The 27,611-nt window shown below is 48.4% G+C and overlaps 1 protein-coding gene and 2 pseudogenes across 3 annotated transcripts; 2 read left to right on the forward strand and 1 right to left on the reverse strand.

Annotated features, from left to right (window-relative positions):
- The first annotated feature begins 315 nt into the window (after positions 1–315).
- Positions 316–3,277, forward strand: LOC119362349 (short-chain dehydrogenase/reductase 2b-like). Of its 3 annotated transcripts, none has more exons than XM_037627555.1 (6): positions 316–552; positions 1,038–1,076; positions 1,162–1,408; positions 1,499–1,576; positions 2,447–2,632; positions 2,724–3,277. In XM_037627555.1, the coding sequence occupies exons 1-6, from the start codon at positions 350–352 to the stop codon at positions 3,102–3,104; spliced, it is 1,134 nt and encodes a 377-aa protein (XP_037483452.1). In that variant the 5' UTR covers positions 316–349; the 3' UTR covers positions 3,105–3,277. The 3 variants fall into 3 exon arrangements, with proteins under 3 accessions (XP_037483452.1, XP_037483454.1, XP_037483453.1); XM_037627557.1 differs by lacking the exon at positions 316–552 and adding an exon at positions 559–861; XM_037627556.1 differs by lacking the exon at positions 316–552 and adding an exon at positions 559–857.
- LOC119362348 lies at positions 3,117–7,451 on the forward strand (annotated as a pseudogene).
- Positions 7,452–13,683: 6,232 nt separating this feature from the next.
- The window catches only part of LOC119360570, an 18,577-nt pseudogene continuing 4,649 nt past the window's right edge, over positions 13,684–27,611 (reverse strand).

The following is a 27,611-nucleotide window of genomic DNA, read 5'->3' on the forward strand; positions in this document are numbered from 1 at the left end:
GCACTGTTATATTTTGTACGGACTTAAAAATACTCCCTCCGTTCCTAAATGTAAGTCTTTGTAGTGATTGCACTAGGTGGACTACATACGGAGCAAAATGAATGAATCCACACTTAAAATGCATCTATATACATCCGTATGTAGTTTATAGTGAAATCTCTATAAAGACTTATATTTAGGAACGGAGGGAGTATTAGACATGTACTAGAAAAAGTCTCTGATGTATGCGAAAAAATGTATAATATTTTTGATGGGCCTGAAAGCCTTGTTATCTCGGCCCCTTCGTTTTCTGTCGAGAAATGTGGGCGCCTTCACTTTCCCCACTCGCTCAGCTCGTTGACCCATCCAGATGAGCCATCACCTCTCCGCCACCACCGCCGCCGCTAGCTCGTCTCCCAGCCGCCGGCCGAGCGTAACCTCATTCCCGTCGCCGCTCCACCAACCAAGCGCGCTGTTCCAGCAGACTAACTTCGTTGCCACTCGCACAGAGAAGAGGCCCGCACCTTCAGTGGCCGCCGCAGCGGCGTCGCCGGTATCACCCCTGCTGCACAGGTCAGGTCCCCCTCTCCCTCTTCCTCCGTTTGTTTGCGTTCTTGTCACTTTTACCTGCAGTAAACGGTAGCAAGCAAACCGTACACGTTCGTCGGGATATAGTCGTGGAGCAGCAGATCAGGCGCAGGAAGCTGTACTGAATGTAACAAACCATCTTCGTCAGATTAGCATCTCAGATGATTCGGTCGTACCAAGTAGTTAAACCATGGAGAAAACACATACACATTTTTGCATCTTCATATCAAGACCCATCCACACCAACACCAGCGCCAGCACCGGCACAACTTGCTAAATTACTACACCAAGTAGGTACTCCCTCCGTCCCGAATTAGTTGTCTTAGATTTGTCTAGATACGGTTGTATCAAGAAATGTTTTAGTGTTAGATACATCCGTATCAAGACAAGTAATTTGGGACGGAGGTAATAGTTCCGTCTACTCTGTGAACTAACCGACGAAACAAAACTTTGCTTTGATCGTTCCATAGGCTCGAGGAGATGAGTGACCATGAGGCAATCCCTGAAAGGTGATAAGCGTCATCTCCGAAACTCGCATTTTTTCCTCTTGACGACGATGAGCAAGGATGCTGAACTTTTCCCTGTGTGATTCAGGCTTGCTGTGGTCACTGGTGGAAACAGAGGGATCGGCATAGAGGTGTGCCGCCAGCTTGCTCTCCAAGGTGTGACGGTCATTCTCACAGCAAGGGATGATGAGAAAGGAAAAGCTGCGGTTGAGTCCCTTTGCCGTGAATCTAACCTCTCCAACATAATCTTCCATCAGCTCGATATACTGGATGCTGGTAGTCGTGCCTCATTAGCGCGATATATCGAGACCAGATATGGGAAGCTCGACATTTTGGTAAAATCATTTGTTTCTTCTTCTGTAGTGAATGTCTTGCCGTTTGTACTTTTGTGAGTCCCTATAATGAAGATAGGATGGACACTGCAGGTCAACAATGCAGGTGTTGGAGGGGTGGCAGTAGACCAGGAAGGCCTGAGAGCTCTCAACATTGATCCTAAGATGTGGGTACGTATACTTGGAAACAACTTCCATATGGGCGTCCATGAGAAGGGGAACTCAGACACAACCATCACCCTGTAGGCTCTTGAATTTTCAAATTAAACTAAAAACTTTCAATTTGACTCCTTTCTGACTTTCAGCTTTAATTTACATCAACTTTCAACTGATTTTCTAAACTTGTGCATCGACCCAAACATCTGAGTGTCGATAGAGATGGGCTAATGTGGCAAAATCTGTTGATGTGGCTACTGACATGGTAAAATGGCATGCTGGTTTGTGTTAGCAAAACCAATCTTCAAACTGCTTGAATGTTCGAGCGGCTAGAATAAACTTACTCATCCCTCATATGCCACTCACTGTCTCATGGACATATAGGGCCTGGACCTACCTTGTTGGCGACACCAATGAGGGGTTTCAGAAATGTTGAGTGGCATAAAGTACAAGTGTATTGAGTAATGATACTAAGCCTTGACACTGCTACCAAACTACTCCCTCTGTAAGAAAATGTAAGACCTTTTTTGTTGAACCACTACAAATAAAAAATGTCTTACATTTTGTTACGGAGGGAGTACTAAACATTGACAATGTTACAAAACTGATTTCCTTTTGCTATCTCAATAGGGGCATTAAATTTGAAGTGGAATTTTGCATTGATACAAAATAGCGTCCTTCTCTTTTAGTGATTTATTTTGTAATTTGTCGATTTGCTTCGGACGGAATCTACAAATTTTGCACAAAAGTACACATTTGCTCCTCTATGCCTCCTGCAACTGTAGTCAGAATATTCATGCCTGATTTTGGCACAATGTTCTCATGGGAGATTTTGAATTATGTGTTTAATTACAATATAATTTCTGATTTGACTTTCTGGTTCAGCTATCGGGCAAAGCAGCTCATCTGATCGAATCGGTGATTGTACAAACATATGACGAGGCCGTAAAATGTCTTAACACCAACTACTATGGGCTGAAATGGGCAACAGAAGCTCTTCTTCCTCTACTGAAAAAATCCACATCAGGAGCAAGGATTATCAACACCTCCTCCCTTCGTTCAGAGCTGCAGGTTCATCCTCGCTGCAACAACAACTGTAGTAAAAAATGTAAATGGAAAATTTAGTCACCCGGCCTAGCTGCACCTGTACTGTGTCCACCAGAGAATGCCGAACGAGAAGCTGCGGGAGTCCCTGCGCGACGCCGACAGCTGGGACGAGGCGCGGATCGAGGCCATGCTGAGCGAGTTCCTGGAGGACATGAAGAACGGGCGGCTGGAGGTGGCTGGGTGGCCAATGATGCTGCCGGCCTACAGCATGTCCAAGATGGTGGTGAACCTCTACACCCGTATCCTGGCGAGGCGGCACCCAGAGATGCGCATCAACTGCGTGCACCCTGGGTTCGTCAAGACGGAGATCAACTGGAACACGGGGGTCCTCCCACCGGAGGAAGGCGCGAGGGGCGCGGTGATGCTGGCGCTGGCGCCTGGCGACGGGCCCACTGGCTGCTACTTCGACCAGACGAAGATGGGGGAGGCTTGGTGATCGATGGTTACACGACCGGTGCCATTTTGTTTAGGTTTGCTTTTTTCCACGCTTCAGACCTTCAGTTTAGATGTTTCTTAGCTAGGCTGGTCCAGCAAACATGATTACCATTCGCTGCATTGTGAAACGCGTCTGCAATAATAAGAGGTCTCAGCTTAGATGTTTCCTATCAAGGATTTAGTAATGCAATGTTTTTACTCAATTTCTTACGACAAGTCTATTGCTGTTTGTCTGTCGTTATATGGGTGTCTGATCAAGGTCTGTGTTTTCATCGTAAGCCAACTGGGTTAGCGAGTTGTGATCCCCAGTGGATCACCTTGTTCCTATACGAGACACCTCCCTCTCTTTGAGGGGTGTTGTCGGGTGGCAAGCAACTAGGGGGCCAAAGCTCAAGGCGCCCGCCTTGCTTGGTTATATGAAAATCCTGCTGCGTTTGATTGATCCTCCGAGACCTCTGAAGCTCTTTATAGCGTGTTTGTGTTTGTTGTATGTTGTCGTCTCTCTTCCCCCTGGAGAATTTGAGTTGTTGTGCTCCTTGTGAGCTTTGTAAACTGCTCTTCCCTTCTCAATCACTGGATTGCGACGCTGTTGCTTTTCGTCAAACAAACAATAAAAAGTCTGTTGCTGTTAATGAAGGCAATGATGCTGTTGAGTGACCCCAGTTCAAGACCCGAATCACAACTTATCTTTCTCAGTGTTTTTCTTCTGTACATGCTGCCACAGGTGTCTTCTGGCAAGGTGATGGCACAGTGGCGGTATTGGCGACGGGGTCGAAGAAGCAGAATCCGGTGCCATGTCCCATACCCTTGCGAGCTTCTTCGCCAAAGCAAAAGGTACGGCCTTCTTCCCAAGCACTAGGAATGGCCGCCGCGGGTTCCTTTTCCAAGGAGGTCGTCTCATCTTGGTTCAGTCCGTGCTCTCCGCAATCCTTATCTTGTGTTTCTGCCTGTTTGTAGAGTATAATCTGATTCGCTGAGCACCAGAAGATTGGTCCACTGGAACGCCAAGGCCAGACGTTCCATGCACCCACTCGGTCAGTGTCATTTCTCCCATTTCTTAGTGCAGCTCCTGGTAATTTTCGTTTTAAAATATATTGATAGAAATGACCCGTTCAACCTCACCTGATTTCATGACTAAGATATTGTCATTTACTACGATATTTTTGTCCAAGGATCTGTTGACATATAGCACGTACTCTTTTTTTTTTGCATCGAATATAGCACGTACTCATTTATGAGATGATAGCAGATCATATCTGGGGATACAGAACCAGCAGGTATTAACTTTGAAAAATTAATTGTCTTCCAATTTTGCAGATACTTCAGTAGGAATATATTTATTCAATATCATCAAGAGAATGGAAGATATCTTTCCCCATATCCCTATTCCGCACCATAAAACCGGGTAGATGCATTACCCATGTTCCTGCCATCCCAGTAACATTATCATATCTTCCAGATTTAGCGCAAATTAAAGTCATTAATGTGTTGCCAAAGATGCGCTGGATTTATCAACTGATGATTAAGATATGCCAAAAATAAAGCAATGCATTAATCATTCGTGCTGTATAAAGATTACCCGGTGATTAATACATGCCAAAAATAAGGCAATGCATTAATCATTCGTGCTGTATAAAGATTACCCCGTGATTGATCCTATTCCAGCATTGCCATCATCTTCCTCGTGTAGCTGTTCGTGGCTTGAGGAATGGCGTCGTTTACGAATCTCTCCGTGCCACTTCTCTTGCTCACCATCCTCTTTCCTACACTCGCACTGTGCTATATCAATCCAGATGCCACAAGCGTACACCAAAATGCTCGTAGAGCCACCGCGCTCGAATGCCGGCGAAGACGCCCACCGCCAGTGGCACGAGTCTTTCTTGCCGACCTCGTTGGCGGATGAGTCCAGCGAGTCGCGCCTTCTCCACTCCTACACAGAGGTGTTCAGCGGCTTCGCCGTGAGGCTCACCGACGCTGAGCTCGACGCTATGGCTAAGAAGCCAGGGTTCGTGCGTGCATTCCCGGACCGAACGCTGCAGCTCATGACCACCCACACGCCAGAATTCCTCGGGCTAAAGAACGGCACCGGGTTCTGGAGCCGGGCTGGCTACGGGAAGGGAGTCATCATTGGACTACTCGACACCGGTCTCTATGCGAAGCACCCTTCCTTTGACGACCATGGAGTTTCGCCACCCCCAACAAGGTGGAAGGGCTCGTGCAAGGCGGCCCGGTGCAACAACAAGCTCATCGGTGCCAAGTCACTCATTCAGGGTGATGAATTTGGTGACGAAGAGGGGCACGGCACGCACACCTCGTCCACTGCCGCCGGGAACTTCGTCACCGGCGCATCATACCATGGTGCGGGCGTGGGCAAGGGCACCGCGGCTGGAATTGCTCCTGGCGCTCACATCGCCATGTACAAGGTATGCGCCAATAGACGCTGTAAGCAATCTGCCGTACTGGCAGGCCTAGAAGAGGCCATCAAGGATGGTGTGGACGTGCTCTCACTCTCCCTTGGCGGTGACACGAGTGCCAGCTTCGATGACGACCCCATTGCTATCGGTGCATTCAGTGCTGTGTCCAAGGGCATCCTCGTGGTGTGCGCCGCCGGCAATAGCGGTCCGAGGATGGGCTCGATCACCAACGAGGCGCCGTGGTTGCTCACGGTCGCCGCCGCCGTGGATCGGAGCTTTGCTGCTGGCCTGCATCTCGGCAATGGCAGGAGCATCGACGGAGAAGCACTTACCCAGAAAGTGAGTCTGAGTTCAAAGTCACACCCTCTCCTCTACTCCGAGGAACGACGGAACTGCAATTACAAGAGTGACAGTGGCATCACCGGTAAGATCTTGGTCTGCGAAGGCACTAGGTCGAAGACTCAACAGTCCAACATCCACAGAATAGTGGGTGCTGGTGCGGCTGGTGTGGTGCTGTTCAACGATGAAATCAGCGGCTACGCCACCATGGTTCAGGATTTCAACTCCAGTGTTGTACAGGTGAGCGCGGCCGACGGCGATGTCCTCATAGCTTATGCCGCGTCATCAGAGAGCAGCTCCGTGGCCTCTCTCATCTACAACAACACACTGTTTGGTGTCCGTCCGGCCCCCGTTGTGCCCTTTTTCTCTTCCCGTGGTCCAAGCGTCATCGCCCTCGGCATCCTAAAGCCGGATATATTGGCACCAGGCCTCAACATCCTGGCCGCGTGGCCGCCAAGCACGAGCTCTGGAAGGGGCCCTTTCAACATCATATCAGGAACATCCATGGCGACGCCACACGTCAGTGGTGTCGCTGCACTTATCAAAAGCATCCATCCTGACTGGTCGCCAGCCGCCATCAAGTCTGCCATCCTAACGACGTCGGACATCGTTAATAGCACTGGTGGCTCAATCTTGGACGAGCAACATAGGAAGGCCGGCGTGTACGACACAGGCGCCGGCCATGTGAACCCGACCAGAGCCGCAGATCCTGGCTTGGTGTACGACCTCAGTGTCACTGACTACGCCGGCTACATCTGCTGGCTCCTAGGTGACAGCGGCCTAGCAACCATCGTGCGCAACTCAAGCTTGACCTGTGCAAAGCTGCCCAAGGTCCACGCCGTGCAGCTTAACTACCCGACGATAATCGTGTCAGCGACATCGACGCCATTCACAGTAAAGCGGACTGTGACAAACGTTGGGCCAGCAAACTCGACATTCACAGCGAAGGTGGACGCGCCAAGATCACTGACAGTGCGTGTCTCCCCGGAGACGCTGGCATTCTCCAAAACCGGAGAGAAGAAGACCTTCAGCGTGTCCGTGAGCAGCCACGGCTTGAGCGAGGAACTGCACGTGGAGGGAAGCTTGAGCTGGGTATCGGAGAAGCATGTCGTGCGGAGCCCCATTGTTGCTGTCTCCCCAAGAGGCGATACTGCTCCGGACCCATCACCATGAATGATGTAATTAGTAGATGTTTACTTTGTCAACATAATAATAAATAAACAGTACTAATGGAAATTTGTATTATGAATTACTGGTGCAAAATTTTAGGTTATGCCATTCAAACTAGAGATCAGTACTTGATATTGCGTCCTGCTGCTTAATGCCTGTTTGAAACTCCACCGACCTTTTTGTTCAGAACAGGAAAACAGAAGCCGATAACTTCTGAAACTCTGGAGGTGCATTTGTCTCTGTAAACTCTTGTCAGATAAGAAACAGAGAAAATGGGTGGAAAGAGAGGCGATTGTGTCCATCACAGGCCATCTGCAATTGAAAGTCTTTTTTGCTTTAATGCAGACCCCCCTCTAAGTGCTCAACAAAAGAAATGTGAAAATTGTTGGTGTAAATCTCGTTACAAGTCTGCATGTTTCGTACAGTTGTATGAATGTGCAAGTTCGTGGGTTTACTGCAGACATGTGTTTGTGAGTTTAAGTCTATTTTTAGAGAGCTGTGCTAGACGCAAGTTGTCTTTGTTTTCACATATGAATACTCAATATAAGCGCGTGTATGCTAGACGTGAAATTCATGTTTATAGTGCTTTTGTGCCATGTGTGATATAAGCGCATATATGCTAGACCAAATATCACCATCACTTGGTATGGCAAAGAAAGTTGGAATGCATTCCATCAAGCCCAATATCCAGGATTCCAGGTCGTAGTAGTACTGTGCATTCTTGTTTGGTCTTTCACTAGAAAATGACATTCTTTTTGTTTAGTTTTACAACAAAAGGACTTGAGCATTGTTACCTTAATCTCCTTCCTCAGCGGTGAGATCTTGAACATTGTTTTAATTGCAGGATTGTGTCACATAGAAAAAATTTATGCACCACATTCTATTACCGAGTTTCCATTTGCTCCTGTCACATGGGAAATGTTTCTTTGGCTACTATGGCACACAACTAATTCTTGATCTTTGATTCAGAATAATTTCACAGAAAGATTATGGGGATTTACTTTTCATGACGCTTTGATTTGTATTTGGGAAGTTTTCATATGGCCCACTATGCTCTCAATTGAAAAAATGGAAAATTTCATGATCAAACCTATTGAAAGTTTTTCTTTGTTTAAATGTCAATTATGTCTTATGCACCTAATCCTTCAAAAAGTCATGTGGTTTTTCTATGCCACATCAAACTATTTGTACTTGCTTATTCATGTGGTTCCTATTTATGTAGAAAATGGCATGTCATGACATCCAATTCATGTGTTTTATCTATTGGGCATTTTGAGAATCCTGCAAATTGAATAGGCCCCAAAGAAAATTCACGTATCTCCTCTGATGCAACCAAATAACTTTGGTCCCATATTCGTTTGTTTTAAATTTCAGTAGGTTTCAATAGCCCCAGCATTTCATATCCCGTCCTTTTCCTATTCCCGTGTATTTGAAAAATGCAAATCAAAAGGCTACTTAAAATTTGTGTAACTGGGTTCGTTTGGTTAGGATTATAATGGGCTCCGTCTCTATGTCAGAGTGGGGAAACTTTCTTGCAACCCAAAGAGATGCACTGCTGCTGCAATACCGCCCAGAAATGAACTTGAACCCAATAACTAATAAGAGTTGATTTTGATCAGCTGATGTTCGTCTTCCCACTCAGCGTTTCTTCCCAAGTACATATTCCAAACGCCCTATCTACGGAGTCTTGGCTACTACGCACGGACTATGAATGGGTGTGTCTCTCACCGTCGATCAATCAGGCATTAGTCAATGTGCTTGTCTTCCTACCTTTTAAAGCTGATTGTCTGACCGTGCCATTCTATTGTAAAGTAAACACATATTTCCTTTCTAAGTAAGCACATCAGTGGCCTATCATTGTCACCGAATCGATTCATCCGGAACTTTCGCTGGTTATCGGTTAAATTTCTCGATGATTAGTAATTCTCTTTTGCAGACTGAGATTGCTGATGATGCTAAAAGAACGCAATATAAGCAAAACGTTGGAAGATGGTGACCCTCCAACCAACTGATGTAAGACCATTTTCTTTCTTTGTCAGGCAATAGATTTCTAATACACATTTTTAGATAAAAGGCCACAGCCCAACTTTATAAATAAAGCCACCAGTCAGAGTTAACACAGACCCAAAAGACTAGCACGAGAACAAGCAAAGTATCAGCCCAGACAACACGAGAGAATAGTCTAAGTACATGGCTCCCAGTCCAGTACACGGCTCGCAGGCCGGAGATAGAGAGATAACGAAAGCAAGCTACCAGCGCCTAAGTGCCTGCTTGGACTGCGGAGATGGAGATAGCAGAATTGAGGATCTTGGCCAACATGGCGTCGAGGGCGTCCCTGTCTTCCTCCTTAGTCAATAATCTCCACTGCTGCAGGAATATACAAGTCTTAAATAAGCAATCAACAGGCTTAGCAGGGAAAACATGTTCGATGGTAAATTTATTCCTTGTCGTCCAAAGGGACCAGCACATGGCTGCGAAGCCCACCCAAAACAATCTCCTCTGGGCCCCAACCAAAGAATTGACCAAGATGCGCAGGTCAGAAAAGGAGGTCGGAGCCCAGGATACATGCAACCAAGATATGATACAACACCAGAACAGATTAGCCAACACACAGTGGAAGAAAATATGTGACGTGTCTTCTCTCATACCACACAAAGCACACCTATCAGATCCCGGGCCATTTCGCTTGCGAATTTGGTCACCCGTCGGCAAACGCCCACGAGAGGCTTGTCAGAGGAAAACCTTGACCTTAGGAGGAATACGAGCCCTCCAGATCCAATTGAACTTGGAGGTGGTGGACCCAGCAATGAGCTTACCATATGGAGATTTAACCGAGAAACGAGCAGAGGGGGAGTGGGGCTAGACAACCGTGTCTTCCTCCTCCGAGAGCGAAGGGATGAGAGAAACAAGGCGCTGCCAGTCTTCCAACTCTGCGGGAGAGAGAGAACGACGCCGACGCAGGTCCCAATTATTCGACGCAAGCTCAAAGATTGAGATCTCAGGGTCCGGGCAGTAGGAAAAAAGAACAGGAAAAGCAGTAGCCAGCGAAGAAGAACCACACCACCAATCAAGCCAGAACCTGGTGGACCTACCATTGTGAACAACGAATTTGACGAGGCCTTGAAAAATTGGCCTTAGTTTAACAAGGTTTCTCCAGAATTGAGATGCCCCTGAGGCACGAGCAAACATAGGACTAGAAGAGGGAAAGTACTTCGCTTTGAGGATGTTGAACCAGAGGGGCTTGTCCTAGGGAATGGTCATGATCTTCCACCACCATTTGATGAGCAGACATTTGTTCATGACAAGAGTGTTAATAATGCCCAGCCCCCCAAGGCTTTTTGGCTTACAAATAAGGTCCCATTTGACCAAACGATATTTGCGCTTGTTATCAGCTGCGTTCCAATAAAAGGCATCTCTATGTTTATCAAAGCCAGCATGGGTTCCCATTGAAAGAAGGTAAAAGCCCATCAAGAACATCGGGAGAGATGAGAGGCACGCATTGATCAAGGCCACTTTACCCGCCTGAGTGTTGTATCTACCCCTCCAGGGCATTACAATGATTACCAACCTTGGCCACCGTAGGAGCAAAATCTTTGGCAAGGAGCTTGTCAGATATGATAGGTAAACCCAAATACTTAATAGGGAACGAGCCAAGAGAGCAATTCAAGAGGCGGGCCACCCGTAAGGCCTCGGTACCCGGCACACCAGTGACAATGACTTCACTTTTGGAGAAGTTGATCTTAAGACCCGAGAGAGCTTCGAAGCAAAGGAGCAGAAATTTGAGATGGGCAATGCAGTGATCGTTCAATTCCACCAAAATAATAGTGTCGTCTGCGTACTGAAGGTGAGTAATACCCTCCGGGATGACGTGTGAGCTAACAGGAGAAATATGGCTGGCCTCCGCGGCTCTAGATAGGATATTAGAAAGAGTGTCCGCCACGAAGTTAAAGAGGATGGGCGAGGCCGGGTCGCCTTGCCGGAGGCCTCTAGAGTTCTTAAAGAAGTTACTAACTTTCCCACTGACATTAATGGCAGTATGGCCCCCCATGACCAACTGCATAATACAGTGAACCATCCCACTATCAAAACCTTTAGCCAGTAGGACTTGTTTAAGGAATCCCCAACTCACCGAATCGTAGGCCTTTTCAAAATCCAATTTAAGAATTACAGCCTTGCTACCTGATTTATGGATATCATGGATAATTTCATGAAGGCAAAGGACCCCATCCAGGATGAAGCGACCCTTGACAAATGCCGACTGAGTAGGGGAGAGGGTCCGATGAGCCACCGGGGTGAAGCGAGTGGCCAGACACTTGGCAGGGAATTTGGTGAAGTTATTAATGAGCGCAATAGGTCTAAACTGAGAAATGAGATCGGCACCCTTAATTTTAGGGATGAGGGAAATGACCGCATAATTGAGCCTGGATATATCTACTGTCCCCAGACAATAGCCTTGAATGACTTCACAAATAAGCCCTTTAAGAATAGGCCAGAACTTTTTAAAGAAAGGGATGGAAAAGCCGTCTGGGCCCGAGGCAGAATTAGGGTTCGCTTTATTAATCACAGAGAAGATCTCCTCTTCAGAGTAAGGAATCATCAGATCAGAATTTTCTTCCGAGGAGACCATGACCCCCTGGTCCCAGAAGTTAGAAGATAGCCAGAACCCCTGGTCAGGTTTGGCAGAGAGGAGAGAGGAAAAGAATGCCACAACATGGTTTAGGATGGCGCCTTGGTCAGAAGACCGTACCCCGTTAATGATCAAGCTATCAATAAGGCATCTGCGCCGCCTCCCATTCGCAATAGCAAAAAAATAAGCAGTGGGGGAATCACCTTTAAGCATCCAATTAATCGAGCCCCTCTGGCGCCAATAAATCTCATTAAGGCGGTGAACCTGCACTAGAGAGCGTTCAAGGGAGAAGCGAAGGGTCCAATCAGAATCGGAGAGGCCAGAGACGTCAGCCCGAGAGTCAAGGGCTTCGATCTGGGCCAGGAGAAGGGCCTTCTCTCTACGTTCCTGGGCCGAGTGATTGCGGGACCAACCACGGAGAAATTTACGCAGCCGGACTGAGCAATTATGCCAGTCGTCCAAGGGCCCAAAGGAACGATGAGGCGCCGAAAGGAAGCCACTAATTTTAGAGCCGAGGAGGTCACTAAAGCCATCAATAAGAAGCCAAGACGCGTCAAACTGAAACCTAGGTGGGGAGGAAACGGGTCGAATCCCAGCATCAAGGATTAGAGGGGCATGGTCCGAGCCCACAATCGCCTTAGATTTAAGCGTAGCTAGCGGGAAGAGCGAGTCCCAGTTCGAACAGACAAGGACTCGATCCAATACGGAGCGAATAGGGGAAATTTGATGGTTAGTCCAAGTAAATCTAGAGTCCACCCTAGGGATCTCACGAAGGGCGCAGGAGCTAATGAAATCGTTAAAAGCATTAGCCAACGCCCAAGAGAAGTTATTAGTGTTCTTATCCGCAGGAGAGCGGAGCAAATTAAAGTCGCCTCCGATCACCAGTGGGAGGGTGCAAGCTTCGACTTTGTTCGAGATTTCGTCCAGGAAGATGGGGGAGAGGAAGTGATCCGCCGGGCCATAGACAACCATAAATTCCCAAAGCGAATTGAGCTGACGGTGAAAAAGCACGGAGCTAGCCCAGAAGATACCATGATCAAAGGTGACAAAATCAAAAACATCGCGTTTCGACCCTAACAGAATGCCACCCGAGTGGCCAGAAGAGGGAAGGAAATTCCAATCAAAGCAATCAGCCCCCGCAATCAAAGAAAGATCATGGGGGAGAGAAGGAGGGTTTGAAAGTTTCAACTAAGCCAATCAAGTCTATATTATCACCCCTGGCAATATCTTTAATTTGGTCCCGGAGCCCCCATGCGCCAAAACCTTTGATATTCCAGAAAAGAGCTCTCATTTGTAGGAAAGATTTTTAATGCGCAGACTCGACCTGCAGGGTGCCAAGCAGGTTTTAGCACGTTTAGAAACACCCTTCTTCATAGAAATCTGAGGGACAACACTGCTAGCAGAGCCCCCCTCCTCCGTTACCCCAGCAGCCACAATTGAGGGGGCAGGAGGAGCCGCAGCGGCCTCTTTAGCCTTGGCCAAAGCCTCCTGGGCCACCTCATTGTCCCTAATAAGAGCAATTAGAGAAGAGGGAGATCCAAAATTATGATCAAGAGAGATTCCAGAATCCGCGAGAACCTTAGTCAAGTGCTCATACAAGTAAGAAGGCAAAATAAGCCTAGTGGGTGAAGAGGTATTATGAACCAACGGAGAAGGGGCAGGAGGAATACCTGAAGCAGGGAGATCACGAGCCGCAGCACGCCTAGCCGCCTTGTCAACCACCCGCAAACCACTGTCGCGGATCCGACCACTTTTGCGCGCAGTGGAGGAGGGGGAACGGATCGGAGAAGACCGAACCGCCACCGGAGAAGCATGGCCCGCCACGTCGCCCATATCACCATCGAGACTGCGACACAGGCCCATCGCAGACAGCTTGGTCCCAGAGGAAGCCCGATTGCGAGCAGAGAACTTGCGAACAGAGGACTTGCGCTTGGAGAGGGAGCCCATCGCAACGCGGCCCGGGGATGCAGGAAGATCTTCAATGCCAGAGAGCGACGGAGAGCCCGGCCGGGCTACTAAATCAGAATCTTTCACCTCCCTTATATCTCCGAAAGAGTACAATCGTTCACAAAGCTCTGAATGTCAACCATAATTTGCTTCATTTCTATTCTTCGTCGGGCAAAGTAGGTGGGGCAGTTGGGGGCTAGAAGTGTGGTGCTTCCATTCTCCAAGACAAACACAATAGTTGACATCAGGGGCCTATCATCTGGATTTTCTTGCACACACAGGAGTCCCACATGGATGCAGAGCAAAACTTCGTCTGGTGAATATGTGTCCATGAGAGATGAGTCTGCCAATTCCTGTATCTTCCCTTCCTTCCACATATTCCATGACTGCAACAATAAAAACGGTCACATGTCTTTTGTGAGGTTGTTCAAGGGAATCCGTTTCAAAAAACAAAATCTTGATATACTTATGAATTTGAAAGCTGTGAGAAATCTTGTGTGTACTCACATAAACTGCAAGGCTAGGAAAGCTTGATGTCTGACTGTTAGAGTTTCTCCTAATACCAGTGACGACCTCTAGTAGTAACACGCCGAAGCTGTAGACGTCGGACTTGGTAGAGAAGATGCCCTCCATTGCATACTAAGGGGCCATGTAGCCACTGCTTGAGCATTTCACTCGGAAGAGTTAGCAAACAGGAGTTGAATTGTTCACAAGTCAGTATGAGTTGTTGGTTTACAAGGCTACTCACTATGTTCCGACAACGCGTTGGGTATTTGCATTTTGTTGCTTATCACCAAAGATTCTTGCCATACCAAAATCAGCTATCTTGGGTTTCATATCTGCATCTAGCAAAACATTTGCAGCTTTAAGATCCCTGTGAATTATGGTCAACCTTGAGCCTTCATGAAGATAAAGAAGTCCCCTTGCGACCCCTTTGATTATGCTAAACCGTGTTCCCCAATCCAAGAACAATTTTCTCGAGTCATCTATAGATAGAACAAATGTTAGATCAAATGTTTTTGAGTTGTGTTCGGAAACCATAATGAGTATATTTGGATATTTACCAAAAAGGGTGGCATCTAAGCTCTTATTAGGTAGATATTCATATATCAGGAGTTTTTCATCTCCCTCATCACAACATCCCAGAAGTCGAACCAAGTTTCTGTGTTGCAATTTGGCAATTAGAATTACTTCTTCCTGAATTCCTTTGTTCCTTTTTCAGAATCTTTGCTTAGCCTCTTGACCGCAACTTCTTGACCACCTAACATTCCCTAGATAAATATAATTCAAACATTATATTTGAGTTTGAAGTATGAACAAATTTACCCTCCTAATTAAAATGAGTACCCAAAAACTTTATATTGTACGAGTTACCTTGAAAACTTTGCCGAAACCTCCCCGTCCAATCATGCATGTTTCAGAGAAATTGCGAGTTGCTAGGGAACTTCTTCAAATCTTACAAACGGGAATTCATGATCATGGAGCTGATTTTCTTCCCCAAGCTCATTAGAGGTACTCGCATTATCCACCCTAATATTCTTGTGCTTTCTCCTTTTAAATTTCTTGCCTGCTCCCACGATATTACAGTCATTTCAATGAGCATATCATAGGGATAAGAAATAAGTTTGACATCGGCAACCACTAATGTTTGTTACACTTTCATGTATGAATTCACGAAACAATAAGAAATAACCGACAAGGCATGGCTGCCACCATGGCAAAATTGCCAATCGGACAATATGGCTATCACCTGACATAGTTGAAGGAAAACCACCCATGCACGTAATCAAAATGCATATGTTGGGAAACCACCCCTAGATCCCTAGACTCCCCCTTACAAACGATGTTGACAATTTTGTGCCATGTCAACGTTTACAGCGGCGCGGGCTGTCAAAAATTAGATTAATCACTTCAAACCGATCATCAGTGTTTATTGAGAATTTTAGTAATGAAAACCGTAGATTTTTGGGGCTCCCAAGAAATGTGGTGGGTTTTTTGTAATTCACTCCGAGAAAAACACAGATGACACTTGAGTTTCTTGCTATTGGCTGCGCTTCCCCTCCCCTGTGGCACCTCCCCTGCCGTCGCCTCCGATCCGTCTGCAACCCCCGCCGCCCCCGCCGCCGCCCACGGAGGCGCCGATGGAGGCCTCCTTCGTCCCTGCATCCCTGCCCCACCGCCAGCGTCAAAGCCACGGGGTGGTCATTCGCTCCCGAGCGATGGAGCACGCTCGCTTCGTCCTCAAGCACCATGTCGTGCTCCTGACGACCACCGACAGCTTCAACGCTGCCAACCCGATGCTGGTGGGCCGCACCATCGAGGCTCTGCTGCGCATCAGCCCGCACCTGCTGCGTGTCACTCATCACCACCCTGAAGACTTCCTTGTCCATTTCGGCGTTCCCGCCAACCGCGACGCTCTCCTGCGCCACAACACCATCAACATCGACGGGGTGCCCTTCGGGACCAAGCCATGGAGGTCGGACGACCATGCTGTTCGCTAGAAATGGCTGTTGCATGTCCGCATCGTCATCGAGCGGCTGCCCCTGGACATGTGGACGTTGGAGGCACGGAGGAGGTGCTTGGTCGTTTCTGCATCATCGACATGCTTGACAGCCACACCACCGAGCACCGAGACACGCGCACCTTCGCTTGCTGGGCGTGGGTGTGGAGCCTCACCGACATCCCCACCCGGCACTGCCTCTCGTGCTTTGAAGACGGCGCTGGCCGTGTGGTGGAGATGCAGGGCTTCTCGCCGCCGCTGCAGGCCAGTCGCATGGTGCCCGAGCCGCCGGAAGGGGAGAGGAGCTCCCTGCTCTTCCACCTCGACTGCATGGAGGACTGGACCCCACGCGAGCAGCGCTCCCCTGCTTCTGCTGTCAGTGGGTTGCCGTCCTCTAGCTCGGACAATGAGGAGCGCCGGCCACTCCCGGAGGTCAACTTGCTCGATTGGACTTTCAACATAGAAGGTCGCTGACCGTTCTACCCTGCAGCTGCACCAGCCCACCTGCTGCTCCATCCTGCTGCCCTGCCCCCCGGCCCCTCCCCTGCTGCAAGCCCCGCCACCACCACCGCCAGCCATAGCTAGGCACATGCAGGCCCCGCGTGTCGCCTCCACGGGCTGTCGGGGCATGCCAGCCCTGTCCCGGCGCGGCGACCAGGACGATGGGAGTGGCCCAAGCCGCCGCTCTTGGAAATATACCCTGCTCGGCATTGGGCGTAGAGCAGGGCCTCATCGCTGCCGCGATCCTCAAGAACAGAGCGTCATCGCAGTAGGACCCCTGGTCCGCGCCACCGCCATCGCCAGCTCCCGCGGCAGCCACCCCAGGCAAAGGCTGATGTTGCGCCATTCCCTGCTGCCACTCCGAGGCTAGAGACGGGCCTGGTGAGGCTGCTTGCACTGCAAGGCCTCTGCTTCCCTAGCATCTGCCTCCTGCGGACGTGCTCCAACTGCCCCAACCTGCCGCTGACTTGGAGATGCTGCAGCAAGCGCCGCCACAAGTTGACGAGCAGGGGGATGAGCAGCGCATGGCTAGTCAAGAAGATCCAGTGGCAGATTTTTTTGCAAACCGCAACACAGCCCTCACCCCCCCGTTGGACGGACAACATGCTTTTCGAGATCAACGCAGCTGCTGAAGCCGCGCTCGCCAAGCCCCTGTCTTTCTCCCCTGCCGCCAGCACGGAACAGAGGAAGGCTCGCACCCCGGCATGCAATGGCAGTCGCACTCCTCTCAGGGCGCGACCCGCCTCTATCCCCAAGACGGCAGCTCTGCCAATTGCTGCTGCTGAAGACCTTGCCTCCATGGTGGGGGGGGGGGGCTGGAACTGAGCCAGAGCAAGCCGCCGATGGCACGCACACTCTTCTCCGCCGTTCCACAGCCGCTGGTCTCCAGCACCCCGAAGCCTGCACCTCAGAAGCAGGTGAAGCCGGCAACTGCCCCTTCCAGGAGAAGCGCACGCCAGTCAGAAGCAAAAAGCGATGTCCCAGTGGCCAACCGTGCGACTATGCGCCTAGTTCAGGCTTTGGGTGCCCTAGGCCCGGAGGAGGCGATGACCAAGGAGGCCGCTCAGAAATTCATCAAGCGCTTTGACGAGCCAATCAGCCACAAGGAGATCGAGGCATTCGCGGCCCTCACCAGCCTGGACGGCGTGACACTCCGTGTCGCGGCGGGGCTCGAGGGCCCAAGCAGCTCGGCCATTGGCGCCGACTAGTCTGATCATGTTAGTACACCAACGTAGTTTCCAGCAGAGGTCGGCGGCCTGTCGCCGGCCGGTTTTAGGGCTTTTTTGCTTAGGTTTGGCGGGTGCAGTCGGCCGGCGCCAGGGGTTCGGTGCTACTGGTGGTGCCCCTCGCCGCGACTACTTGCTAGTAAGGATGGTGTCCATTGTCGTGTTCTCCATGGTGAGGGGTAGGAGTTGTAGTCTGCCAACCATTGTAGAGTTCTATTGGTGGTGGTTGTCAGTAGTGTGGCTTGCTAGTCAGGATCGTGTACTCCCGAGGAATGTTACCCCTCTACTGGTCAATCTTGTTTACCATGTGTGAAAACCTTTGCTCAATTGTGTCATGGGACGTTAGAGGCCTCAACATGCCGGCCAAACGCCTAACCGTTCAAGAAGCAACCGCTGTCTGGAAACCTGCAATAATTTTCTTGCAGGAGACCAAGATCAGCGCCTGGGATCATGCCTTGGCCAGAGAGATAGGTGGATCCTTGCTAGATCAGGCCTTTCACTTACCTGCGTCTGGCACCAGGAGAGGGATTAGCCTTTTCTGGAACAACGCCCTTGTGCAAGCATCTGACCTGACGACCATGCAGTTCAACCTTACTGCAAGCATTAGGCTGTTGACCTCCCACTCGCATTTCTGCTTGACCAGTGTCTATGGACCAGTAAATGATAGCCTCAAGGAAAGTTTCTTGGCTGAGATGTGCAGCTCTGCACCACCACTAGGCCACCCATGGACCGTGCTCGGAGATTTTAACCAAATCTATGAAGCCAGGGACAAAAATAACCTCAATCTCAATCGCAGACTCATGGGAAAAATTCCGCAATGCCATCAACTATGCTGAGCTTTTTGAGATAAGATGCAAAAACAGAAAATTCACCCGGAGCAACGAGCAACAGCCCCCCACCCTCGTTGCCCTGGACAGTGTCTTCTGCAACCCGGCCTGGGACGTGCTGTTCCCCTCAATACTGCTGCATGCAGCTTCCACGTCTGTGTCGGATCACAGCCCCCTAGTCCTTTCCAGTGCTAAACCACCAAATTGCAGGCCTAGATTTAGATTCGAAGCTTTTTGGCCGAAGTTCCCTGGCTTCCAAGAAACTGTTCTATCAGCATGGTCTAAACCGGTTAGCTCTAGATGTGCCATCCGGACCCTACACACAAAGTTGCAATGCACCGCAAAGGCACTGAAGATCTGGAGTAGGGGCCTATTCTCCAACGCCAAAATTCAATTCCACATGGCCCAGGAACTTGTTCCGCGACTCGACATTGCTGAGGAAAAGTGCCTCCTCACGCCTGCTGAGTTAGAGCTTAGGAAAAAACTAAAGCTCCGCCTTCTGGGCTTAGCGGCCATTGACAAGGCAAGGAAGAAGCAATGATCCAGGATCAATTGGTTGCGGGTTGGGGCTGCTAGCACGGCATTTTTCCACGCCAAGATCAATGCTAGGAAACGGAAAAATTTCATCCTATCCCTGAACAAGAATGGTGTGCCTGTGACAAGCCACCCTAAAAAAGAGGAGGCGATCAAGGATCACTTCACCAGGCTGTTAGGCACACAACAGTGCCGCGCATGCACAATAAACTGGGATGAAATTCAGCTGCCCCAACTAGACACATCGGGTTTAGATCTACCTTTCTCAGAGGCTGAAGTCTGGAACGCAATCAAGCAATCACCTCCAGACCGAGCCCCTGGACCAGATGGCTTCTCAGGTGTTTTCTATAGGAGGTGCTAGCAAATCATAAAAGAAGATCTCATGTGAGCCCTGCAACAATTCCACGATCTCAATGGTGGTCACAGTTTCAAGAATCTTAATGCAGCAATGGTGGTGCTCATCCCAAAGACTCCAGATCCAACTGACGTCGGACAGTTTCGACCAATTAGCCTCGTGCACTCCTTTGCAAAGCTCGTCGCCAAAATCCTATCCCTGCGCCTCGCCCCAAAGCTTGGCAGTCTGATCTCTCCAGCCCAAAGTGCCTTCCTGAAGACTAGATGCATCCATGATAGTTTTCTCTTCATAAAAATGCAGCACGTAGCCTGCATCGTAAAAAGAAGCCCGCACTGCTCTTCAAGATGGACATTGCAAAGGCGTTTGACTCAATCTCATGGGAGTACTTACTTGATCTCCTTCAGAAGCTAGGTTTCTCTGCACGATGGCACGACTGGATCGCCCTGTTGCTGCGATCCCCCTCCTCCGCAGTCCTTCTGAATGGTGTCGAGGGCGAGCCGATAGACCATCACAGAGGGCTGCGCCAAGGTGACCCGCTCTCCCCTTTGCTTTTCATCCTTGCCATCGACACGTTACAGCGGATCCTAGACCGTCCTGCTGCTCTGGGATACCTGGCGCCACTTCCAGGGCACGACATCAAGCTGCGCGTTAGCCTCTATGCGGATGATGCAATCATCTTCTCCAACCCATGCAATGAGGAGGTTTCTTGCCTTCTAACCATCCTGGAAAAATTTGGGGAGGCCACGGGCCTGTGTGCAAACCCATCAAAATCCACAGTCACGCCTATCCAATGCCATTCTTTGGATCTTGATAGCATACTGCAAGGTTTCCCCGGCTGACGAACAGTTTTCCCGATCACATACTTAGGCCTGCCAATCTCCTTAGGAAGACTAAAAAAGGTGCACCTCCAGTTCATCTTTGATCGCATCAAGGCCAAGCTAGCAGGATGGAAGGGAAGACAAATGAATAGCGCGAGCCGGCGCGCGCTTGTCCGCTCTGTGCTCCTAGCCATTCCTGTCTTTGCGCTCACCGCAATCAAGGCCTCGGCTGGAGTTTTGAAGGATATTGACAAGATATGCAGGCGGTTCCTTTGGGCCTAGGAAGAGAAGCTGTCTGGCGGTAAATGCAAAGTCAACTGGCAGACGACCTGCTCCTTGATTGAACTTGGCGGATTAGGAGTTATAGATAGTGCAAAATTCGCAAGGGCTCTGCGGCTAAGATGGCTATGGCTGTCGTGGGATGAGATTGACAAACCCTGGGCTGGTTTTCCCTTGCCATGTGACGACCACGATCGCCAGCTCTTTGCTACTGCAACAAGCGTCTGTATTGGCAATGGCGAGCGCACACTCTTTTGGGAATCTACCTGGCTGGGTCCGATGCCGCCAAAGGCGATTGCACCCTCCCTTTTTGCCCGCTGCAGGTGCAAGAATCGCACCGTCAAGGAAGCGCTGCAAGGGCAAAAATGGATCCAGGACATCCACCGACCACCCCTCTCTGATGCCAACATCTTCGAATTCAGGAGGCTATGGAATATGATCAACGAGGCCCAAGTCTCGCTGCAGCCAGACGTGCCAGACAGCATCACCTGGAAGACATCCCACTCTGGCACATACAGCGCAGCGGCCACTTACAAGCTCCAGTTCGCTGGTCGGATTGGATCAGATTTTGCAACCATGTTCTGGAAAGCCTGGGCTCCTCCATGCTGCAAGTTCTTCACCTAGCTGTTGATGCTCGACAGGCTGTGGTGCACTGATGGACTGCAAAGGCGTGGGTGGCCGAATGATTACTTCTGCCCGCTGTGTGTTCGAAACCTTGAATCCTCGGTGCACCTTCTCTGGCAATGCCCGGTGGCACGGGCGACCTGGGCCGCTGCGGCACGATGGCACGGCTGCGCTGCCCTCGCTCCAAGCACCTGGCCAGAGGGGGACAAATCAGAGATATTCTGGGCACACATCATCAACAACACCCAGGCAGAGCATCGGAAAGGAATCAGGTCGCTCACCATGCTCATCGCATGGGAACTATGGCTGGAGCGGAACCGTAGGGTTTTTCAGAAGAAAATCGCCGCGCCCTAGGCCGTCCTCCAGGCAGTGTGGGGATCCTTGGAGGCCTGGAGATTGGCGGGAGCAAAATGTTTGTAGCACCCTTTTGGGGATCCGACGTGAGAGATCGCCCAACCGTGGCCTAGGGGCCCTGCCTTTTTTCCTTCTCTTTGCTTTTTCTCCTTCAAAACCGCGATAGCGGCCTTGTAAATACTGCTCCCTACCCCCATAATATAATGGCTAGCAAGTTGCTGGCGGCTTCAAAAAAAAAAGAACCGAGTTTTGTACCAATAGATGCATCCATGCCTGCAAGCCAAATATAGAGTGTTTCTCCGCCAAGCTCTGCGCTAGACTTTCCAGTGTCAACCAACTTCCCAGCCCACACCAAGCACCTTGCCACATCTCCACCGGACCTGCCGCTGCTCAATTTCGCATATGCATACCCAACGCATGAGCAGTTGCGGTTGCACTCAGCCGCACACTCCTCGAATGTACTTATGCCAATGCCTATGCGAGTGAACCTGTCTGGTGACTTCATCCCTGGTAAGGCCAAGAAACCGTCGCCACACCCGCGCAATGGCTCCTTCCGTCGGCACCCGGTTGAGAACCTACCACTGGCCCACTCCTCGATGTTTGCTGCCTCAAAACCGTCAAGGCATTTACATGACGGGGCTGGCAACACCGTCTCGTTGCAGTAGCTAGAGTAAATTGCATAAAACCACCACATTGAGGGCTAGCTTTGCGAAAAACACTAGGATACTGAATCGTTGCAGAAAGCACCACGTCTAGCATAATTGTTTTGCAAAAATCATTGATCGGTGGATCGGGCTGAGTTAAGTGAGTTTATGACAGGTGGGGCCCGTTTTTCGCGCACGTGGCACTCCAGGCCATCCCGACAACCGGCAGACGACGACGCGTTAGGTCTCGTCTTTAGTCATCCCCGCATCCGTCTCTGTTTCCCCATTCTTCTTCCCCCTCCCCCTCGCTCCCACCGCCGTCGCCCCCTCCCCCTCGCTCCCCCCGCCGTCGCCCCCTTGCCCCTCGCACTGGAGAGATGCGTAGCCCGGTGAAAGGTGGAGTTTCTAGTGGCGGTGCTCCGCCCTGCAGCGGAGGAGGACCCGCAGTGGATCCAGCGAGTTTTGCGGGAGCTCGAACCCTAGCAAGCCGACGGAGGAATCAGAGGAGGAGGACCCGTAGTATTCGATGGAATACCGGGCGGCGAGAGCATTCGTCGCGGCGGTGAAGGCCAATCCGACGGGAAGCCAACACATCGGGTCATCCTATGGCGGCGTATAGTGAGATCCACTTTTCTTTGCTCTTCCCCTTCCCGTTCTCCATTCAATGAGTACTCTCATTCAATTGCGGTGCTAGTGTACTCTAGGGTTAGGGTTCATATTGCTCTATCCTATCAAATGGAGTAGATGCTGTGGATTTGATGTCATGTGCTCTAGGGTTGACATAATTTAGATTAGTTCAGATTCTGTGATTTGTTTGTCCTGTGCCCTAGGGTTGACATTTTTAGATTAGTTGACAAATAAGCTCATTTAGTTGATTTTATAAATGAGCAGCAAAGTTATCCTGGTATAGTATATGATTATGATATTATTAACTTAGAAAATGCATGTTTGTGCTTTGTTATTCAGTTTATTTTAGGTACACTGTTAATTGGAGTGAAGTTAGACATTTGGTTAGGTTCACTATTAAATGAGTTATCCTGTTATCTGCTTTATAAGTGACAAAGGATTGTATTAGTGCACTGACATGAGTTGTTTCATTAGTCTTATTCAGTTATAATTAAGCACTTATACTGCTATGTATTTTATATTATTTGTAGTCTGGATGATGAGGTTTGGGAATTGAGGATGCATTTCCATGACAGAGACAATATTGAGAGATCTATGATGATGTTAGACATATCATTTTACAACCTAGTAGCACTGATAGAAACAGAAGGTTATGGATTTAAAGATTACATGTACTATGTCAGGGATCCTGGGCTAGGTATAGAAGGAATGTAAGAAATAGATGATGATGACAAGCTTGAGGAAATTCTAGACAACATAGCATTGCAAAATCAAAAGATATTGAATGTGACAGTTGTTAGGGCCAGTTCCAATGCTGCAACTATAAACACCAGCTCTAATGTTATTGAGCAGCAAATCCCTCTAGAAGAAATTGGAGAGCCCAAACTATATCAGATAGATGAAGGAGGAGTGCTATTCAGTACAGGAAATGTGCATGTAGCAGCAACAAGTTGAGAAGCATCAGAACTGGAGCCAATTCCCATACAGTTTCAAACACAACATAGCACAAACAATTTGGAGGAGCAACTTGCTTTAGGTTATGTACAAGTGGAAGAAAATCCTGTAAACAATTCAGAGGAGCAAATGGAAATTGAAAAGGTTATGGAGGAGACAAGGAGGAATGAAATTCAAATGTTTAGGAAGAATAAGAAAAATAAAGAGAAGGACACTTCTTTGAAGAGAAAAGTTGTAGTGATGGATAATGAGGAGGACAGTGATGATGATGATTTGGAAGAATATGGTGATATCCTTGCTAGGCTTGAGGAGATGAAAGGACAGAGGGAAGATCCACTCCTTCATTTTGAAGGGGACACAGATGTTGAGGAAATGTATGAGACAGAGGAGGAGGATGCACTATATGAGCCTGAAAGTGAAGAAGAGGATGAAGAGGATGAAGAGAGTACTCTGGAGGAAGAGAGTAATCTGGAGCAGGTAGGGCAAGATGGATAGAAGAAGAAAAAGGAGAAGAAACACAGAAAAGGCCCAACAAGCAGATCACATGCAAGTGTAGAGGAGTTGTTTGAGGAGGACTAGATACCATCTTCTGATGAAGACAAGAAACCAATGGACTTGGGTGTGGAAGATGATGATGGTGCAGAGGCATTGGCATATGTTTTGCCTAATGGCAGGAAAAGCAGAGCTAAGAAGATGAAGAAAAGGTTATGGTATGATGAGAATAGAGCTCACCCAGCTGAGCAATTTGTGAGGCATCTTTGCTTCATTGATGTGTACCAGTTCAGGAATGCACTTCAAACAATGCACATTGCACAGAACAGGAACTATGAGTACCATAGAAATTGTAGTGACAGGGTTATAGCACAATGCATAGGTGAGACATGCCCTCTTTATATATCAGCTTCTCAGATTGAAAATGAGAAGACTTTTACCATAAGGAAGCAGTATGTGGTGCACACTTGTCCTTCTGTGTCAGAGAACACAAAAGTTACTGCTAAGTGGGTTGCAAAGTTTTGTGAGGAAGCAATTAGAAACGACCCATGCACAACAATCACTACTATAATTAACACTGCAAAGAGCAAGTATGGAGTGGAAATATCAACCCACATGGCATACAGGGCTAAGAAGGCAGCAAAGAATGTTGTGTTAGGAGATCAGAAGGCCCAGTACACCAGGATTAGGGATTATTTGCAGGCTGTGCTAGATACTAATCCAAGTTCAAGGTGTATAGTGACAACAAGACATTTGAGGGAGCATCCAAGCACAAACCCTAGGTTTCATGGATTATTCTATTGCCTAAATGAATGCAAAGAAGGGTTTCTGAGTGGCTGCAGACCACTCATAGGTAATTCCTTGGTATCTAATGTGTGTTTTCAAATAGTTTGCCTAATGTGTTAACTTGTTATAGGTCTGGAATGGATGCTTCATAAAGCTCACTATTGGTCAACAGATCCTTGCTGCTACTGGAAGAGATGGGAACAATAATATATTTTCCATTGCTTTTGGAATTGTTGATAAGGAGGACACAGATTCCTGGACTTGGTTTCTGTATCAGCTGAATGTAGCACTAGGTGGCCAATCTAGGAAGTTTGGCAACTACACAATAATTTTTGATAGGCAGAAGGCAATGAAATCCACTTGTGCTAGCTTTCATTTTGCTCTTTCCCAATCATTTCTAGTAGTTACTTGCATTTAGGTGTAGCTACTTTCTGTACACAATCATTTAGTTCTTTTTAGTAGTTACACAATCATTTTCACTAAGTTAGCTTTACTTAAATTCACACAGGGCCTGCTTAAAGCCATAAACAGAGTCTTTCCCAATTGTCCACAAAGGTTTTGCCTCAGACACATTTACCAAAACTTTCAAAATGCTGGGTTTAGAGGGCCAGAATTGAAGAAATACATGGATGAAGCAAGTTATTCATACACTGAACATGGTTATAGTGTTGCAATGGATGAGTTGAAGAGAGAGTGTGAGGCAGCATGGGCTTGGCTTAGTAAAATCCCAAAGCACACTTGGGCCAGACATGCCATGGACACAAATTGCAAAACAGACTTAGTAGTTAACAACTTAAGTGAGGTTTTCAACAAGTGGGTTCTAGATGTCAGGGCTAAGCCAATAAGGACCATGGTTGATGGAATTAGAACAAAATTAATGGTCAAGTTTAATACAAATAGAACCAAGACTCAGACTGTCAGATGGGAGATTTGTCCAACATATGCAGAGAAATTGGAGGAAGCAAAGAAGTGGTCTAGAAACTGCCAATCATTGATGGCTGGCCCCAACCTTTTCCAAGTTACTAGTGAGGAGAGAACATATGCTGTCAACCTAGCACATAGGACTTGTGGTTGTAAGAAGTGGGATATGACAGCAGTTCCTTGCAATCATGCTGTTTCTGCTATACACAAGGCTAAGTTTCAGCCAGAGGACTTTGTTCATGATTTCTTCAAAAAACCTATGTACCTGGCAGCTTACAGTCCTATAATATATCCTATACCTGGCCCTGACATGTGGCCAAGGACAAATAGTTTGGACATTGAGGCTCCTGTTTTCAAAGAACACAAGGGCAGAGCACAGACTAAGAGGAGAAATGGCCAATTTGAGAAGCCAGCTCCCAAAGACACTTCAAGAATGGCCTCAATTACCTGCTCCAACTGTAACAAGGTGGGCCATAGGTACACCAATTGCCATGATGCTCTAAAGCCTGCACTTGCTATGAGAAAGAACAAACATCAGGTAACCACTCTGCTATGAGAAAGACAAAATTTGTTGTTACTTTATTGCTTACTAATATTAAACTACTTGTTTCATTGCAGCCAAGCACCAGCTCTTACCCACCTGATAGTAGAAGCACACCAGCACCAGCAAGGACTGCAGCCTTTGCTGCTGCTAGTCCAGCTCCAGCAAGGACTGCAGCCTCTCCTGCTACCACTGCTGGTGGATCATCAAGGAGGGCAACATCTGCTGCCAGTCCAGCTCCAGCAAGGAGGGCAACATCTGCTGCTGCTCCAGCTAGGAGGTAGCCAGCTGCTCCAGCTGCTCCCAAGGGTAAGGCAGCCGCCAGTAAATATTCATCATCTGCTCCCAAGAGTAAGGCACCAGCTGCTCCCAAGGGTAAGGCACCAGCAACCAGATCTTCATCAGCTGCTGCAAAGGGACCAATGTTAGCTTTCATTCCTCCAAGACCAAGTGGTGGTTCCCAGAGAGTCAGGAAGCCCAGCAATAGAATGAAGGATTACTTGACTACCTCTGGTGCAAAATGGTGATGATTTGGTTGTGTTGATGTTTTATCAAACTATGGCATTTTGGTTGTGTTGTGAAACTATGTTGTGTTGTTCTGCTACTCCAGTTATGCTACTCCAGTGTTGATGGTGATTTGGTTGTGTTGATGTTGTATCAAACTTTGGAATTCTAGTAGTCCTGTGATGCTCAACTATTATGATCAATTTGTGTCAAACTATGGCATTCTAGTAGTACTGTTGATGCTGTGATACCCTTGATGCTGTGATAGTCTTGATGCTGTGATACTCTTGATGCTGTGATATTCTTGATGCCTACTTGATGCCTCGACATCGACAAAAAGCCAAAAACCCATCACTTGGCCTACTTGATGGCTCGACGTCGACAAAAAGCCAAAAACCCATCACTTGGCCTACTTGATGCCTCAATGTCGACAAAAAGCCAAAAACCCATCACTTGGCCTACTTGATGCCTCGACGTCGACAAAAAGCCAAAAACCCATCACTTGGCCTACTTGATGCCTCGAC

Source organism: Triticum dicoccoides, chromosome 2B, assembly GCF_002162155.2.
Source record: "Triticum dicoccoides isolate Atlit2015 ecotype Zavitan chromosome 2B, WEW_v2.0, whole genome shotgun sequence".
NCBI lineage: Eukaryota > Viridiplantae > Streptophyta > Magnoliopsida > Poales > Poaceae > Triticum > Triticum dicoccoides.

What these genes read in the sequence shown, in the direction of transcription:
- LOC119362349 (XM_037627555.1), top strand. Translation starts at nt 350, where the DNA reads ATGAGCCATCACCTCTCCGCCACCACCGCCGCCGCTAGCTCGTCTCCC. An exon ending in ATGGGAAGCTCGACATTTTG is followed by an intron (nt 1,409 to 1,498) that starts GTAAAATCATTT and finishes TGGACACTGCAG; the next exon opens with GTCAACAATGCAGGTGTTGG. An exon ending in CCCTTCGTTCAGAGCTGCAG is followed by an intron (nt 2,633 to 2,723) that starts GTTCATCCTCGC and finishes TGTGTCCACCAG; the next exon opens with AGAATGCCGAACGAGAAGCT.